Raw genomic sequence first — 18,775 nt, 5'->3', positions numbered from 1 at the left:
ACATACCTGTGATATCATTTCAAAAATAATGAAAATTGATCAAATAGAATTATTTTTAAATTAAAAAATCAAATTGTGTGAGTAGCCGAGGAGCATTTGCTCCATAGCACCAATTTGACAAGAATCGCAAGATACAAAGGGAGATAACTTGCGAGATTCATGCTGTAATGTCTGAATTCCAATCAATCATTTAAAAATGATTTTCTTTACGAAAATGAAATAACTTGATCCATTTGTGATTTTTGGAATATGTTATTTTCGCTTCCTCACGAATACCTACATCATAAAGATTATATTTTTTGACGGCCATTTCTAAATTTTTTTTTTTCTTTTATGTTCATTTCTAAGTTGATTTTTAATGTTCATTTGCAGTTAGATATGTTGGTATTATTACAAAGTAAAGTTCAAAGAAAGAATTCCCAACCATTACATTCTCCTTCTTGCAATTCTCGGTATCAAACCCCATATCACACCTATCAAAACTTATTTTTGTCAAAGAGAAACACTTTCTCTGATACACAGGCATTTTATTTGAAAAAACCGACTGCATCTCATTTGCATATTTCACCTCAAAATCTCGTTACCTCACATGACCATCAGTCCATAAATAGCAGGAGCAGCCATTTTTAAAAATTATTTTATACCTTTCCTGAAACAGACTGCGCGTTGTACAAGATCATGTTTGTACTATTTTTTAATCACATTTATTTCTAAGTTTTTTTTTTTAATGTTCATTTCTAAGTGGCTTTTAACTCTACCTTCACCCTATTAAAATATGTTCGCATTTTTACCTTAGAGAGATCTGGTCAGTTATTACTAGGGCTATGACAATAAAATATTCTTTTCATTGTTTTGACTCTGGTGTATATATCTGACACAGCTAATAAACCTAGAACTACATCACTCTATATAAAAGCATATAAAATATCAACGGATACACACTAGAGAGTCAAAACAATGAAAAGAATATGCTGTTCTAGCTCTAGTTATTACAACCATCAAAGTAATATATTTTTTGCTTTACTTTACATAAAAAAGATAATACTTCTCAACTTTGATGAGATATGTGATGCTGTATCAAATTTGAATAAAAAAAAATTAATTTCCACAATTTCAGATATATTTTTTTTTTTATTACCATTTAAAAATGTCAAATACCAATGAATCATTAGAATTGTAAGTCACAAATCACAGCTAACCTTGATATTTTCCTGCTAACCAAATCTACGTAAAATTTGCCAAGGGAAAAGAATAAATAGCATCCTGCACAGAGAGGAGGAAGTCTTCATTTTCATTATTTTCTTCCTCATGCTCTCTCTCTCATACTAATTATTTTTCAACAAATATTAATTTTTTTTAATACCTACACACACTAGTATTTCATCCTTACACAATCAATGCAGGAAGAGAAAATTATGGTTGGAAGAGAGATTCAAACCTTGGCTTTGTGGGTTAATGTTTTTTCTTTCAGCCACCAGGAGGAATTAATATTTAAATGAAAGTGAATTTAGATGCTTATGAAGCCGTCTAAGTAAGTTGCCATGAGAGTATTCTGCAAACAGGAAGTTTGGAATGATGCATACATGCTAATTAACCGCTTTATTCTCAATTCACTCATATCTTAAAGTGGTTTTATAACATATATATAGAAAAAAAAGTTGGCATTCCTATATATTATATTTCATATTATGGCAAATAACTTATAGAGAAGCGTCTGTTTTATTCCAGCAGGAAATCATCAGGCTAACTGCAATTAATCTAGTGGATTACTTGCTAAAATGAAACATGGATGCTTCTGTGTAGGTTACTTACAATATATATATATATATATATATATATATATATATATATATATATATATATATAAACAAAAAAGCCTAATTTTTTTAAGTTGAAAAGAAAGAAAAGCATCGACCAAAATGGCAGGTGTTCACAAAAGAATAATAAAAGATAATTGATTTCACCTGGATTCGGTTCAATTCAACAACCGGGCCATGTTGTCTGTCTCTTACTGCAGTTGCTTGAACAACTTTACGGAAGGAAGCTTCCTGGAAAGGGAACAAATAAATAAACCCCATTAAATAAGTGAAATAACACTTTTATAACTGTAAATATAAAGCATCATAAAGAATAAACTGCCTTTAAGGAGGCGCAAACTTTTTACACAAAAAAATGTTTTTACCATAACCCCCCCCCCAAACTATCAAATGTAATTTTTAGAAAACTGCATAAAAAATTGTAAAAATGTGTTATCTAAAAGTTATACTGAATTCAGTATTTTTGTGATAAATCTTGATAATTTGGAAAAATCTTTGCAGGAGCTCTAAACAGCAAACCTGTCAAAAACATGCAACAAACATTTGATAGAAATAAAATTGTATTTACATAAATTGCTATTTATTTACATCCATACACAAAAGAAGTTTTATTTTTTTCTGTTTTCTTCAAGACTAAAAAGATAACTGGATAACATCATAATGGACATGGGATTACCTCAGTTGACGACCACGGAAATATGCTGGGTCATCAAAGCAATCTCTTTGAACATGTTTCTTTAAGTTGCTATCATCTGTCCAATATTTTGTATGAATTGTAAAGTTGGAGAGAAGACCCCCCCCCCTCCCAAAGTAATTCGGAAAATGTATCAGTTAGCGAACTTTATTTACTCCCCCTTATCTGGCACAATTCATCACATTTCCATCAGAAAAAAGTTTATAGTTGACATCTTTTTTTTTTTCTTATTTTTCTTACACTTAATATTGTTAAAACTGTTAAATAATTACTTATGAGATTTATATTCGTGAAGGAAGATAAATGCTTTACCTTAGCAGCTGAAACCAAGACTCCTCTGAGGGCATTCAAGCTAGTGAGAACTTCACCTCTCGCACATCCCGGTCCACCTTCCTGCAGGTCAAACATTGGGATTGACGGACAAAAAAGATCAGAGAAATGATGTAACAATACAAGTCTGTTTCGAAGTACTGGAATTGATATCGATTGTAAGTGATTGTACTCAAGTGGAACAACAGAAGGCAACTTCCCAGCGCTAACAGGTTTATTTGTCGACCAGGCAAGACTGTGGGCAGAACCACATGCAACCCGGTTTATCTTTTTACCTAAGAAACAAATAAACAAATACATTAAGAACAATTTAGAAATAGATTGCACTTTGCTGACTGCAAAACAAAAACATTTGTTGTATTAAAAAATAAAAATAAATTTTTTTTTTTCTGAAAACTAAATATGCAAATTATTTAAATTTGTCAATAACATTGCCTAAGCTATATATATATATATATATATATATATATATATATATATATATATACATACATACACACACACACTTTAAATTAACAATTATTTTCCTTAATTGCAGATTCGTCACCTATTAGTTTTCTCGGTTTGGCAATTCATCATGAAGAAACTGACACCAGAGCAGCGTTTGCAAATCGCAAATGATATGAATTTAATGAGAAGAATTTAATGAATGAATAATTTCATGAAATGGGCCTGTCAACTGACCACCTTATTTGTGCGATTTAAACCCATTAGATATGTAAAGTCCCATCTCCATGTGGATAAGTAGACACAACAGATCACTTGAAAGGCAGCATTTGACACATTATTGCCCCCCCCCCCCCCAAAAAAAAACAGCCTAATTTAAACATATAAAGTTGTGAAAATTGGACCTTAGATTACACCATATATATGCAAGCCATTGGGGGACATATGTCCAAAATTGTATTTAAATTATCAATACCAAAAATCAATCTTTGGAATAAATCACATATTTGTATAAATAAAAATATTTTTCTGTAAGCTATTTTAATTTTATGTTCACCATTTTTAAAAGAACACCGTGTGTGTGCGCGTGTAAAAAAAAAAAAAAAAAAAAAAAAAAAAAAAGTATATAAGCATTGTGAGGCGTCTACTCAGATCAACGAACGTTTCTACATTCTTCATGTATTGCCAGGGTTCCAAATGAGCTTCATAGTAAAGAAGCAAAAAACAAATTCCTCTCAAAATACAAACTAAAAAAGGCTAAGAAAACAACCATCTTCCAAGTTATATAAGTTTGACTATGTTATATTTATACTGACGACTAGTATAAAATATTTATAGAGTACATTAAACTATTATTATATGAAACATAAAAACCTATTATTATATGAAACATAAGACAGTAGATTTCTCATAAATTTTAAGATTTTAAATTTAGATACTTATTTCCAACTAACTTTTAATCAACAAATTTAACTATGATTATCTTTAATGAAATTGAGCAAATAATATTCAAGAACATATGTACGGGTTACCTCTGATATTGAATGTAGACAGTTGTAAAATGCCTCTCTCCCTTCCACTTTTCATTTAATTCTTTATTTCCCGTCCATTACACATGTGGACATTCTGACATAAACCAGCTTCTCACCTCTTTAAAATAATGATACGTGTCTAGACGCATAATTTTAAGAAAAGGCCTCTAAAACAACCTCCCCTCCTTTTCTACTCAGTCTTTATTTTCATTAATTGACTGACCTCGAGTAAGACCAGAGATTTATTTTCGTTTGACAATGTCTTTTAAAACTGAAACAGTAAATTTATTGTAGCGACTTATAATTTTGTTTACATAAATTGCATAAGATAATATCCTCCTTTTTTCATTGAGCATTATCAACAATCTTGTTGAAATTCAATGGTTTTTACTTTTGTATATATATATATATATATATATATATATATATATATATATATATTCAGATGTGTTCAAAAGTCAAAACTAATGAAGACAACGAAATTGTTAAATAGTGCTCAATAAAAAGAGCGGAATATTTCTTTTATTAGCCATCTGTTTCAGTCAAAGAGACTTCATCAGGCGACCTGGAACCTCACGACGCAAAAGAAAAAAAACAAAAAAACTTTTCTTTTTTCTTTTGCGTTGTGAGGTTCCAGGTCGCCTGATGAAGTCTCTTTGACTGAAACAGATGGCTATTTGTAGCGACCATATGTAACTGTTTACCCCTAATAAAAGATATATATATATATATATATATATATATATATATATATATATATATATATATATATATATATTAGTTCGGTAATCATTATCTATTTTTTTTCTTGAAATCTTATTCCAATCAGAGTAAAATCATGCAAGATTGAAGAAATTCTCTAAATTTGAATCCTTTTGAGAACTCCACAAAATTAAAACATTTCTTAGTCTATTACTATAGGCATAATTTTCACCAAAATTTGCAGCTATAGCAGTCTATGCCTTAATTTCATCAAAGTATTTTTGATTATGATTGTTCACACATTTTTTAACAATCTCTCTAAGTGAGAATGGTAAAATTCTCAATTTTTAAACCTCTTATACTCATGAGATTTATATCAGAAACAAGGGACAGAAAATGATATAAATTCTACCAATTTTGGCAAATTCTATTCAATACCTGTTCCCCATAAAAACATTTCAAAGTGCATATATACTCAAATGTGTAAACCTATTTTCACAATGTAATGATTGGCTTGAAGTCTAGTCTGTTACTCAAACTAAAGATTTTAAATGTATTTCAGCTCATCTTTATAAAAAGTATATTTTTTACAGATAATAAAAATAGGGTTGAAAATATATTTTAATATTTACCTTGCAATGCTGTAACAAGCCGTGGCCTCTGAATAGCATTTGTTGAACCATCACCCAACTGTCCTTCATCATTATCACCCCATGTGTACACTTCGCCTGATAAAAAGGAATAAAAGTAAGGCATTGAAACATCCCAATAACTATCTAGTACCTATATAAAAAACAGGAAGTATGGTTGTTACAGAAATAAATAGAATAGCTAGACAATCATCACAAACATGAATAGGCACAAAAGTTTAGTTGGCTTTTGATATCATTTGTGAATCACTAGAGTTAACTAATCAGGTATTACAATGAGCAAAAAATAGAGAAAATTGTGTACTTATTTATATTGACACTAAAGTGAAATATGGCAGTTTGCAATAATATGATAGGAAAAGTTATAAATATACTTAACTAACATGTGAGCTTCGCTGGTCGTAAAATACGCTTAAATATGATATTTTAATTTGTCCAAATTTCGTGTATATTATTATGGAGTCGTGATTTCAAAAGTTAAAAAAAAGGTATTTGGGTGTCATCAGCCAGAATCAAAACTAAAAGCAAAACTGTAGCATTTAAAGCTGGTGAAGTTAGCACTGTACAAAAGTGACACGCACATAAACTGATTAAAAATAAACTAACATGAATGTACAAAATGTATAACAATTTTTTTTCCAATTTGGGCCCATTAAAAACTATTCTAACTGGCTAAAGATCAATAAAAGAAGGGTCCATAAAAAAATCCAATCATTTGAGGCCCCTAGTGCCGCTCTGCGACTTTTAGTTTCAGAGGAGATAGAGTTTAAAAATATGGAGACAGTGAGTTTTATAAATTAGATTACATGTGAAAAATATTAGTGTACAGTAAAAATTAACGAAAATACGCAAGTATAATTTTCATAAAAAATAAAATCAATTTATTATTCAGAGTCCATCAATTCTGAAAGAAGTCAGCATGTTACTTTTACTTAGAAGGGAGTTAATCTTTTTTGACACAGATTTTTAGAAGACATCTAACTTTAGTTCTTATTACATTTGATTTTGACTTAAAAAAAAAAAAAAAAAAAACTTCTATTAATATACTTACGATAAATTATTTTTTTTATTTATAGTTTCATTATTTTCTTTTTCATCTTTTATGCTAGTTAAATTGTTAGTTTAGTTGATTGTACAAATTTTTGATCTCCAAATCTTTCTTTATATTCTTTTCCCCTTCAATTTAACGCCTTCAATTATATCTTCTACGATCGAAATCTGAAATTCCAAAGTACTTTCATCATCACTTACTTTCGTCTTTAGAACACACGAAAATATGATCAAATAATGTGATTTAATTTTGGAAATAAATTTTATTGTGATATTAGATAAAGGAGTTAAGTCTACCAGTATTAATTTATGAACAGAGATATTCACATTGTCACTGTTGGCTTAGTATTATTAGACTGGAAGAGTATTAAGAAAACATGGAGAAAATTTATAGGTCCATCCATAACTATAAAAACCCAATTTTCATAAATATTTATAGAGATTATTACTAGACGAGAATAATTAAATCATCAGACGTAAAGATATTGTTTCAAGATTAAAAAGAATATAGATGGCTCATCCCGCAACCATAATTTTTTCAACTTACCAGTGTCAGTGCAAGCAACACAATGAAGGGAGCCACAAGCAATATCAATAACTTTTTTGCCTTGCAAAGCAGATACACGTCGAGGTTTTCGGACATGATCATCAGTCCCATGTCCAAGTCTGTGGTAGTCACCTTTGCCCCTACAAAAAGGGAAAAAGTCAATAAGGATTTGTATAACAATTATGGAGAAGCATTATATTAACAAATATTCAATTAATTGCGATACAGATAATTTAGATATTTTTTTGTTTGTAGTATATGATATTGAAACTATCATCTTCACAAAAGACTTTAATAATATCTTACTTCCATTCATTTAACATTTTCCTGATATCACGCAAACTCACTCTTTCAGTTCGGCTTTGAATTTTACTATGCTATCTTATCTAATCACTTGCTCGTTTTCCTTGGCCGACCGACTTTCCTGTTATCTCAGACATTACTTCTCCTGCAACAATTTATCCAAGAGGAACACTCTACATGACCATACTAGTGTAATTAACATCTTTAGGATAACCTCAATGCTCAGTAAATTTAATGTTTCAAGCAAATCTAACCGAATACATTTGATTTTGTCAGATTTCACATGACATATTGATCTGATCATGGATCTGTCAATGCACTGCAGTCAGACGAGAGAGGGCTTGATGAGGGCGCAGCACTCACAGCTTTTTAGTATGACATTCCTTACACAAGTGTTATACAACTTACCCCGGATGTAAAAAAGGATGAAAACTTGCGATATTATTGGAGGCAACAATTCACACAATTTAACCCAAGTCATTTTCACTCTCAGTAGTTAAACAAATGTCCATTACATTTTTTGTTAGAATAGTAATATATCATTAGAGTTATGCGACACTGGAGCTCCTTACGTATAAAAATCAAAAATACATAAAAACTTATGATGTATATACCCATCACGGAACGGAGACATCATATACCAAAAATCACAAATTTAATCAAGTAGTTTTATTATTAACCAAGAAAATCAAATTTTATGAGTAAGGAATAGGAATCTTGCATAATAGCTAAGTCCACAATAATTAAGACTTGTGAGATCAGTCTGGTAACATTAACGATTTCACAATCATCACTTTAAAATCGGTAAAAACAATTTTTTTATGAAAAAAAAAAAAAAAAAAAAAAAAAATACTTGATCAATATGTTCCTGAATTTTTGAGATAAGAATTTTTTTTTATGTTAATATCTGATTGGTTTATTTTATTTTTGAAATGACATTTTGGTTCAATGACAGGTATGTACATCATAAATTTTTTTTTCTGTATTTTTCTTTTAAATCCCGTTTCAGATTTATTTTAGCATTGCAAAAAGAAAAAAAGTCCTCATCATTGTTAATAAGAGTTTACAAATTAAATAATTGTTTCTTGCTTAGAATTTGACTTAAAAAAAAAAATACTGAAAAATCTTTATAGTGTTTGTAATCATTACAGAATGAAGATGTCATATTCCAAAAATCATGTCCATTGATTAAGTATTTTTTTTTTAACTAAGAAATTCAAAATTCACAATGATTAGTGATTAAATTTTTTTTTATTTCAGATACAAGCAAAGCATTGGTAGTCGAATTTAGTTGTCGCCTCTGAATTTAAAGTATTCTAAAACAAAATCATAGCTCACTTCCTCATAAATAATGATTTTCTTAGTATACCCCCGCCAATTACTTGAGCAATTTACATTATTTTTGGAATATGACATCTTCATTCATAAGATTTGTCTGAATTTTCATTGCTTTTTTTATTTCTTTTGATAAGTTGAATTTATCTCACTGCTGATGCTATTCTCTATCTATATAAGAGCCAGGTACGTCCAAGGATGGAATACTGTTGCCACATCTGGGCAGGAGCTGCTAGAAAGGACTTGTCCTGCCTTGATAGAGTTCAAAATAAACTTCGTAGCCTCATAGGAGATGTCCTTTTCTCCTCCTTGCAACCTCTATCTCACAGAAGAGATGTTGCAAATTTGTCTCTGATGTATCGTTATTTTCATCGAAAGTGTTCAACTGAGCTTCAATCTATGGTCCCCCCTCGCCAAACTTTCACAAGAAACACTCGTCTAGCTGTAAACACTATCAATAATTTCCCCCACTCTTTATCTGTGCCTAAACCTAAACATAGATTCCATGAACAAAGCTTCTTTCTTAGAACTGCACGCCTGTGGAATTGTCTTCCGTTTTCCTGCTTTCCGGCTGACTACAATATGGTTGTGTTCAAGTCTAAGGTAAATAAGTTCTTGATGAGCCGTTCCATATAAGTTATCAAATTTACCAAATTTTCATTACTAATGATTACTATATTGACCAATTTCTACTGTACACTCTTTAACCCTTATCCTTGAGTGGTCTCTGGGCCTTGATAATGTGGTGATGCCTTTGTAAAAAAAAAAAAAAAAAAAAAAAAAAAAAAAAAAAAAAACAAGTAATTACTAAAACTTGCAAACTTTACCAGGTATAAACAGCACCAGATTTTGTTAAAGCAACAGAAAACTGTGATCCACATTCCACTTTGATGACACCAAGGCTTTGCAGAGATTCTACTTTGATTGGAATTTTACAGCCATCACTGCCGCCACGACCTTAAATTGAAGAAGAAAAAATTTTTTTTTCAAAATAAAAATGTATAACATTCCATTCACACAAGTTTGGTTAAACAAAACTTTTTTGAGTGTTTGTGTAGATTAGTGATCTTTCATACAAACATATTTGAAGTGAAAACATTCTTAGATACTTATGTGGCACTATATCTTAGTGGCTCAGTTATGGTAGTTGCTTACCCCCCCCCCAACATGGTCAGGTAGTGGTTTGGCCATAGGCGGAGGAATACACAGAAATGCAGCTCCATAACTCCCTTTCTTTTATCGACCTCTTTCTGTCCGGAGCGCTATGAGGTGAGCATGCACATTTCTGTCCCTCCGTAAATGGGGAGGGGGCATCCCCTCTCCCTCAACACTAGTTAAGGTAGGTTAGTTAGTTTTAATGAAGTAATGGTGAAAATCAATTGTAGGATAATGTTAATACTGTAATACAGGGTGACCCCCCCCCAAAAAAAACAAAAGCTAAATGTAGAATGGAGAAAAAAAAAGGCCAAAGACCCTAGTGTTTTGATGTGATGTTTTGAATATAATAAACTAGTTATGACCAAAGTTTCATTTCATTCGGACAAAACACGAAGAAACTGGGCCTAATTAGAGTTGGGGGCCCGTTTTTTTTGGTCACCCTGTATATATATATGTATATATACCTATATATATATATATATATATATATATATATATATATATATATATATATATATATATATACCTATATATATATATATACCTATATATATATATATATATATATATATATATATATATATATATATATATACCTATATATATATATATATATATTGTATACATTTTACAAAATAAATAGTTAATTATATTTCATATACATTACGATTTTGTCGTGTTGTGTTTTTTGTGTCTGCCATAAATGTCTGCATTAAAGAATGAAGCGGCCTTGAGGAAAAGGAAGATTCCAACCCGAATACGACCAAAGATCAAGACGTTTTCCTGGGAGAAGAAGGAGCCACACACCCACATCCAACATCTCATGCTTTTCCTATTGATATTCAGACCCTAACGACTGGCTCATCTTCACATCATCATGGAACCGTTTCTAAGACATTTAGTGTAATACGTGTCGGTCACACCAGTGACCGGTTGATCGTATTATACTTACATGTCGTGTCAAAATTAGTATAACAAGAAAAAAAAAAAAAAAAAGAAAGAAAGATCCAAAAAAAGATGGGTAAGATGTATTTTTAATAAAAAAATCATCCACAATTATGTTCAGAGATTTTTTGTTTAAAAATGGTGGCCTCTTCACTTAAGTCAACGGTTATCTTCCCTGCTTGTTATAGTGAATTGATGGCACAACTCTTCCACATATGAGAAAAGTTGATAATTCAATAACTTTTATTTTCAATTAGCGAGGGGTACCCGGCGTTGCCCGGGTGTTTGTAGGTGTGTGTGAAAAAACCCCGAAATGTGTGTGTGTGTGTGGGGGGGAGAGAGAGAGAGAGAGAGAGAGAGAGAGAGAGAGAGAGAGAGAGAGAGAGAGAGAGAGAAAAACAGGTGCCCGTGAAAACAAAAAACGAAGCTTTGACGACGCGCAGTTGGAAAATAGTAAAGTGTGAAAAAAAAAAAAAAAAAAAAAAAAAAACACAGGTGCGCATTTTTGATTGACGTGACGGCGATGGATATTCAGCAGTTAGCATTTTGTGCGGGACAGTTTTCAATGAGGTCAATAAATCGGTTTGTTTGTTTTAAAAAACCCGCTCCCTGTTTATTAGGGGGAGCGTCTCGTCTCGAAATGAAAGCTACCGTCTGATATGACAAAGTCGACATTGACCAAACGTTACTTAGCTCTCTAGAGACCACTGGCTTTCGGCCAGTAATTAGAGTCGAGTTTCGCTTTTTGTTTATACCGAAAACCGAATGTAACGCGTGCCTATGCGGGAAATGTCGAATAAAATGAAATAGACAGACGAGCTCCGTGGTTAAGTGCGAGATATTACAATTTATAAATGATATAAAAAGTTTTAAGTTGCGAAGCGAGCGAGCGCTTCTCTGAAAGAAGCCTTTTGTGGACATCGAGGAAAAGCGTACATACATACATACATTTTCGCTTTTATATATATATATATATATATATATATATTGTATTTTTCTACAGGATCAATTTTCATAATTTTTGGAATTTCTAGTTTTGACATGGTACATAATGTTTTCACCTGAAATGTGTTGGTTTAAAAGATCACTAATCTACACAACACCCTCTTTTGATTTAATAAAATCCATGATGTTTTTAAATCCCAAAATCATTTATGAATTGACAATCTGCGACAATTTTGGCAAATACTTCATAAACCCCTTCACTAATCATTTCAACACAGATATTTAAAAATAGATAATGATTGATAATTTGTATATTTGGATTCTTCACACTACCGTTCTCATCTTGAGTGTTATTTTCACGTTTCAGTCGATGTAACCTCCAACCTTCTTCAGGTGTATCTTTTGAGATAATGATTGATAATTTGTATTATTTGTATTCTTCAGACTACTGTTCTCATCTTGAGTGTTATTTTAATGTTTCAGTCAATGTAACCTCTGACCTTCGTACCTTGTTGAACTCTGGAATTATCACAGAATTTCAAACGGAACCCTTTATTTGAAAACCATTAATTATAATAGATAATATATATAGTAATAAGTAGCTAATATATATATATATATATATATATATATATATATATACACACACACACACACACAGGGTTCTACAGACAAATTTATCTTTAGTTGACCTTTGACAACTAAATATTTTCATTTGCTAACCAAATAGAAATGTTACTAGCCAAACCCACATGATTTTTAGAATATGACATCTTAGTTCTGTGATGAGTATATACATCAGAAATATTTTTCTGTATTTTTTTAATAAGTGTAATTCTAAATATACACAGAATTTTATGTTTAAACTTAAAGGTGTAAACCTTAAAATTTCCTCAGATGTTTTTAAACAGCCTTTGCATAAAAAAAAAGTATATTGTTTTGTTAAACCTTCTTTTGTTTAAATAATTTGACTTTGCTCGTTTTATTTTTTAAAAAAGTTGAAAAGATATTTTTCACTCAGTAGTGAGTTTTGCAAGAGTGTTGTTGAAAGAAATACAATCGCCAAAAGATAAGCGTTTCATTATTTCTAGTCGCCATTTTGAAAAATCACTCGCAATGTAGAGCACTTAATTCCATCTAGAAATAAAATAAGTTTAAAGCTCCCAAAACTTGTATTAGAATTGTTCACAAGAACTCATGGCACAGTGATTAGAGTACTTTGAAAAATTCAGTTGTAAAGTGATATTCTCCTGAAGGTGAATTCCTCGACTGAAAACTGCAATCACTTATGACCTCAATCCAGTCGTGGCTGACAGACCACGAGCATGCTCCTTCTGAAGTATGTAAAGGGTTCCGTTCGAAATTCTGGAGTTTGACAAGATACACCTGAAGAAGGTTGGAGGTTACATTGACCAAAATGTGAAAATGACATTTAAAATGAGAACAGAAGTCCTAAGAATACGAATATGGATATCAGAAGAATTTGCATCATTATAATTATTCTCATCTTGGTTGTTACATTCACATTACAAACGATATAGCTTTTAACCTTCCAAGGCCTATTTTTTTTTTTTTTTTTTATAAACTTGGGAAATTATCAATTAACGTAAAAAAAAAAAAAAAAAATAAATAATTTGAAGCATAAAAAGTGTCTATTACATTTAATCAGACTTGCTTAGCGATAATATCTAAGCATTAAGCAAGCTAGCATAGAAAAGTTACTGCCGTGAACAGCACAGGCGAACAAAACACAAAGTAGATAATTAGTAAAGTTCACATCTACAATGAGTAATAGTATAATTATATCCTGCCTGTAGACATACCAGACAAATGACAAAATAAGGCAAATATAAGAGTCAAGTAGAGAAAAAGAAAGCTGTGTGTATTGTTAAGATAAAGATATAATTTCAAAACTATTTCGAAAAGAAAATAGACAAAAGTGATGTTGTTTCGTCTCCCTACGCTGCATATTATGTTCATGATAAATGTTCAACTGACCCCAACCCCCCATAAAGCATTCCCATGAAGAACTTATCTAGCTACAACAACCACAAGTACCCACCTCTCCAAACAAATGTATTTCCATGAAAAATAAATTTTTTTTTTCTTAGTACATCACACTTGTGGAACAAGATTAGTGATGAAACGATTCCAGAATTGTTCCCGATTCTGATACAATTACAGATTCCGTTCTAATTTCCCGATTCAGATTCTTTTAAATTTCCTCAATATTCAATTAGAGATTTCAAGTTATTACTTGAAGAAAAAATGTGCTTAATTACTTTGAAACGCTGTGTAATGTCCGTATTTATTTTTGCAAAATGTAAAATGTACACTGGGGTAGGTAGTAGGAGGGATATATTATATGAGTAAATCTCTCTAAATATTTTTCTCAAATGTTTTCCTTGTAATTGATTGAAAGTTACGAGACATAACGATTTATATTCTTTATTATATCTGGTTTGCAAGGTTCATTCTTAATGTTTTTTTAAATTTTTTTTAAATATTTGAAAATAGTCGACAATTTGTACACATAAATATGTCGGTGTAAAAGAGAATAGTTTATGAAATCCTTCTTCCTCTATTAAAATAATTTCCTAGAAAACCATTCTAAACATGGGAATTTCAGGAAGTGGATGAACTATTCCGTGACTTTTCTCGCTCAAAAAATGTTCATATTTCTTATCCTAATTAAATTTAATTGGTTATTAGATTCATTTGTTTTACTGTAAAAAAAAAAAAAAATAAAATAAAAAAAAAAATACAAAGGTGTAGATAAATATCTTTATTTACCATTAGCCCACTCCCAAAAATAAGATTCTACTTTTTTTTAGTTGTTACTTCAAAGTCCAGCCAAAAAAAAATAAGATTTTACTTTTTTTTTTTTTAAGGTGCTACTTTCAAGATCCACCCAAAAAATAATATTCTACCATTTTTTAAGTGATTTCTTTGAAAACTTTAAACAAATTATCACTACTTGTTTTCCTTCTGCTAATTCGCAATTATAACATTCCGTTGTCAAAGGAATAATGTTCTCATTAGAATTCTGCAACCTATGCTAATCCATAAGAAAATAAAAATGATTCATTTTTCAAGCAATTACATGTAAGCGGGCTGAAAAAAAAAAAAAAAAGAAACAAAGGAAACAACAAAAAGTTGGTTTTGCATATAAAGTTAACGAAAAATGATCCAGACAGACAGTGTTTTAAGGATGTAGTCAATTTTGTTTGATTAAAAATCTAAATCATGTTAATGTTTCTGATCAAAATTTAGTATAAAATATGTCATTGCGAATAATCATACAAAACACGCCTTATTTGTAGTACTAACCTTAAGTCTGAGCGGTAATGTGAAAAATAAAACAATTACGAGTGGTTTTATGGCATAGTCAGTCAAACTTAAGATTAGAGCTAGAAAATTTGGTTAACTGCCCTAAAAGTTAAAATGGCCCGGAAAATGGGAGTCATTTTACACTAAATTTGTATGTGCAACTCAACCTACTCTAAATTCTACAATAATTATGTTTCCTTTTTCAGTGTGTTCACACATAATCACCTAAACAAGAGAGGGTGATTTTAAATGTACATATAATTTCTTTTTTATAATTTGATGAATTTCTAAACGTCTATATTTTTACATATTTTATTCCCAATTTTGATTGTGAGATTTTTATGTGATTTTTATTTGTGGCAAAAAAATAAAATAAATAAATAAATAAATAAATGCAATAAAACATGATTACTTCAAAGATGACCACTCCAGACAACACAAAAATTTTAAATTAAAAATAAAAATTGTCAGGAGCAGCTGGTAACATATTAACGTTTATCACCTAGGTGCTAAAATAAATGTGAGCATTTTAAAAGGGTTTCCTAAGGCAATAAAAGTAAGTGCTTTGTTTTCCATAATTTATGAATAAAATAATTAAATTGGACCCAGAAATCCTGGTTCAGTGTCCCCTACTTCCATGTAATAAAAATTCTTCTGATAAATAAAGGTGTTTGTTTCTTTATAATTTCTACGAAAAAAATAAAATTGTTTTGGAATCGAAAATGAAGCCGATTTTGATACCACCAAAAGTCATAATCATACTAACACTAAAGATGATATCACATGTCTGCTTCCCAACTGACTACAGCATGGTTGTCGTCTTCAAGTCTAATGAAAACAAATACTTAATAATCAATTCATCTTAAGTAATCTTCTTTCTATTTCACCCAATTTTATCCCAACCAACTACAACATGGTTGTGTTCAAGTCTAGTCTAAACAATACTTGTTAAGCTGTCCTCTGGGATAATTACTCTTTTATCTTCTGTCCACTCTACCTATTGTTTCCAGTCCTTTTACAGTGGTGATCGTCCAATTGATATTTACTTCAATCCTTATCCTTGGGTGCTTTATACAGAAGAAAAATCAATATTCAAACAATGTTTTACCTAGTTTTCCATAGTCTCCATCTCCCCAAGACCACACGCTATCATCATCAGTAATGCATAAGGTTTGGGCATCTCCACTTCCACATGCAACATCGATGACTCTGCTTTCTTTTAATACATCCACCTTAGGGAAAAAGCAAAAAGGTATTAGAAAACCAAAGGCTGATAAAATTGCAATTTTTTTTTTCTTCAAAAATAGGATTTCTAAAATTAAATTATTACTGTATCGTTTGATCATTCAATTAATAATTGAGCTAAATTATAAAAATGTATTTCTTGTTAAGGTAATGTGTTAATCATTATAAAATGATTGAGTATATATAAATGACTCAATTTTTTAAATATTTTAATACACGAGGACTTGCTAAGAATTTTTAAGAGTTTTAAATAACGTTCTATTCATTTGTTCCAATCATTTCCTCATTCCGAAGGGTAACAAAGTAATTCTTTTATCTACTATAAAAAAAAAGATTAAAAAGGCCAACTTATTTTTGATTTAAAAAGAAAAGACAAGATATGTAACAATTTTATTAATCTGGACCTTATACTAAAGCTGAGTTCATCAACACTTGTTTTTTAAAGCTTTTTTATTATATATTTTAATGATACAAAATATATGCTGAAATGTTCCTTTTGGAGTTCTTATTGACTAGTTTCCCCATAAGAGCAAGCTAACAAAATATCTAAACTACCAAATAGTAAGTCAGTTAAGCTGATTTTAAAATTCTTAACATGTATTAAGCTTTCAAAATCATAAAGGAAAAAAAAAAAAAAAAATGGCAAGGGTTTAAAACAACAGTAAAAAAAAAAAAAATAAAGTAAAAATATGCTGCAATCTGAATAATAACAAAGGAAATTTACAAAACTATATTAAAACTTTTTAACAAATATAAAATTTCTCATAAAAAATAAAACTTAATGTAGATTTTTTTTTTTTAATTAAATATTTCTCATAAATTATAAAACTGTTGGACTATATCATTTTATTTTAAATTTCCATATGGAGAACCTATACGAATGTCCTAATTTATTTCATTAATTTATCTATACAATGCATAGATATAAAATTCTCAAAATGAAATCAATTATAAAATTTGTAATCTCAAATTATAGGAATTTTTCATTTTGGTTTTTAAATGAATTTTCCATTTGTTCAAAATTTCACTGTTTAAAATCAATTTTTTTTTTATAACAAATCGGATATTAGTAAATTTTACATATGTGATGTAAAGATGATTAAAACATTCTGTTTCTGTTTATATACCCATTGCAAAAACCAAAGACAAAGATTTTTTTTACATTTGTAATGCTATTATAATGTAAAAACACTTTTTCTTTTGCCACTTTTGAAGATAAATAATATAGATATATGATATGAAATTAATAAACCTTTTTTTTTTTTTTAACATAAAAAGATTTGGTACTTGTTTAGATTAATCATTTACACTAACACATTCTAGGTGAAAACATTATTGCACACTTATGTGTCATGCTGAAATTAGTATAAATTCAAAAATGATCAAGTAGATGTCCGTATGTATTTTTAATAAAAAATCATCCATAATTAAATTGTTTAAAAATTGCAGGCCTTTAAGGGAGATAAGTCTGTCATATTGAATTGGTAGCAAAATTCTCCCACATTAAAATATACAAAACTTAATAAATTTTATTTTTTTTACTTTGGATCATTTTGTATAATTTATAATTGCGCCATGACATGTAAGTACATAAGGTTTTCACTTGAAATCACCAACCAAGCACTGAAGATTGTTTTTATTATCTTTATACTATAAGGCTCAAAACATGCCAGCATGTAAAACTAACGTTAAATCAGTGTGTGTATATATATATATATATATATATATATATATATATATATATATATATATATATATATATATAATAAATGAAGTAAAAAAAATGTAGTCACACACTTTTAGAAGACATTTATTTTGAATAAAATTTAGAGATAAATGTGAAAACTTTAAATGTCAGGAAAATGATAAAATCATTTTTTATTTTGTTTTTGTTGTTGCATTGGACTTACAACAAAAAGAAAATAAAAAACGATCTTATTCTCCTTTAAAGTTTTCTAATTTATCTTTAAATTTTATTCAAAAGTCTTCTAAAAGTGTGTAACTACATTTTTTACTTCATTTTCCCCTGCTCAAAGCTGGAGCGAACCACACATAAATAACCATAGAGCACGTACATTTAACTTTTTCTTCTCCAAGGAATTATCTCCTTCATAACAACAAAATGAAGAAAAAAATAATAACTACGGACTGAACTTATTACTCTAATGAGGCTATTTTTAGCGAAATATTGGAGGAGGAGGAGGAGGAACAACAACAACAACAACAACAACAAAAAGTAAATAAAA

At 29.8% G+C, this 18,775-nt stretch overlaps 1 protein-coding gene across 5 annotated transcripts in view; it reads right to left on the bottom strand.

Annotated features, from left to right (window-relative positions):
* Positions 1 to 18,775, bottom strand: part of LOC145268339 (E3 ubiquitin-protein ligase HERC2-like) — a 500,726-nt gene that overhangs the window by 26,935 nt on the left and 455,016 nt on the right. For all 5 annotated transcript variants that reach the window (XM_080123842.1, XM_080123845.1, XM_080123844.1 and 2 more), the window contains 6 exons: positions 16,393 to 16,516; positions 9,734 to 9,863; positions 7,269 to 7,408; positions 5,654 to 5,749; positions 2,824 to 3,116; positions 1,965 to 2,048 (listed from right to left, as the gene is read on the bottom strand). In XM_080123842.1, coding sequence (XP_079979968.1) covers positions 1,965 to 2,048; positions 2,824 to 3,116; positions 5,654 to 5,749; positions 7,269 to 7,408; positions 9,734 to 9,863; positions 16,393 to 16,516 — 867 coding nt within the window. The remainder of the gene's footprint in view (positions 1 to 1,964; positions 2,049 to 2,823; positions 3,117 to 5,653; positions 5,750 to 7,268; positions 7,409 to 9,733; positions 9,864 to 16,392; positions 16,517 to 18,775) is intronic.

Source organism: Euprymna scolopes, chromosome 43 (assembly GCF_053919585.1).
Source record: "Euprymna scolopes isolate OS-2025 chromosome 43, ASM5391958v1, whole genome shotgun sequence".
Classification (NCBI taxonomy): domain Eukaryota; kingdom Metazoa; phylum Mollusca; class Cephalopoda; order Sepiida; family Sepiolidae; genus Euprymna; species Euprymna scolopes.
Note: the sequence above shows the minus strand (reverse complement) of the source record. Positions and strands in the feature narration are given on the sequence as shown.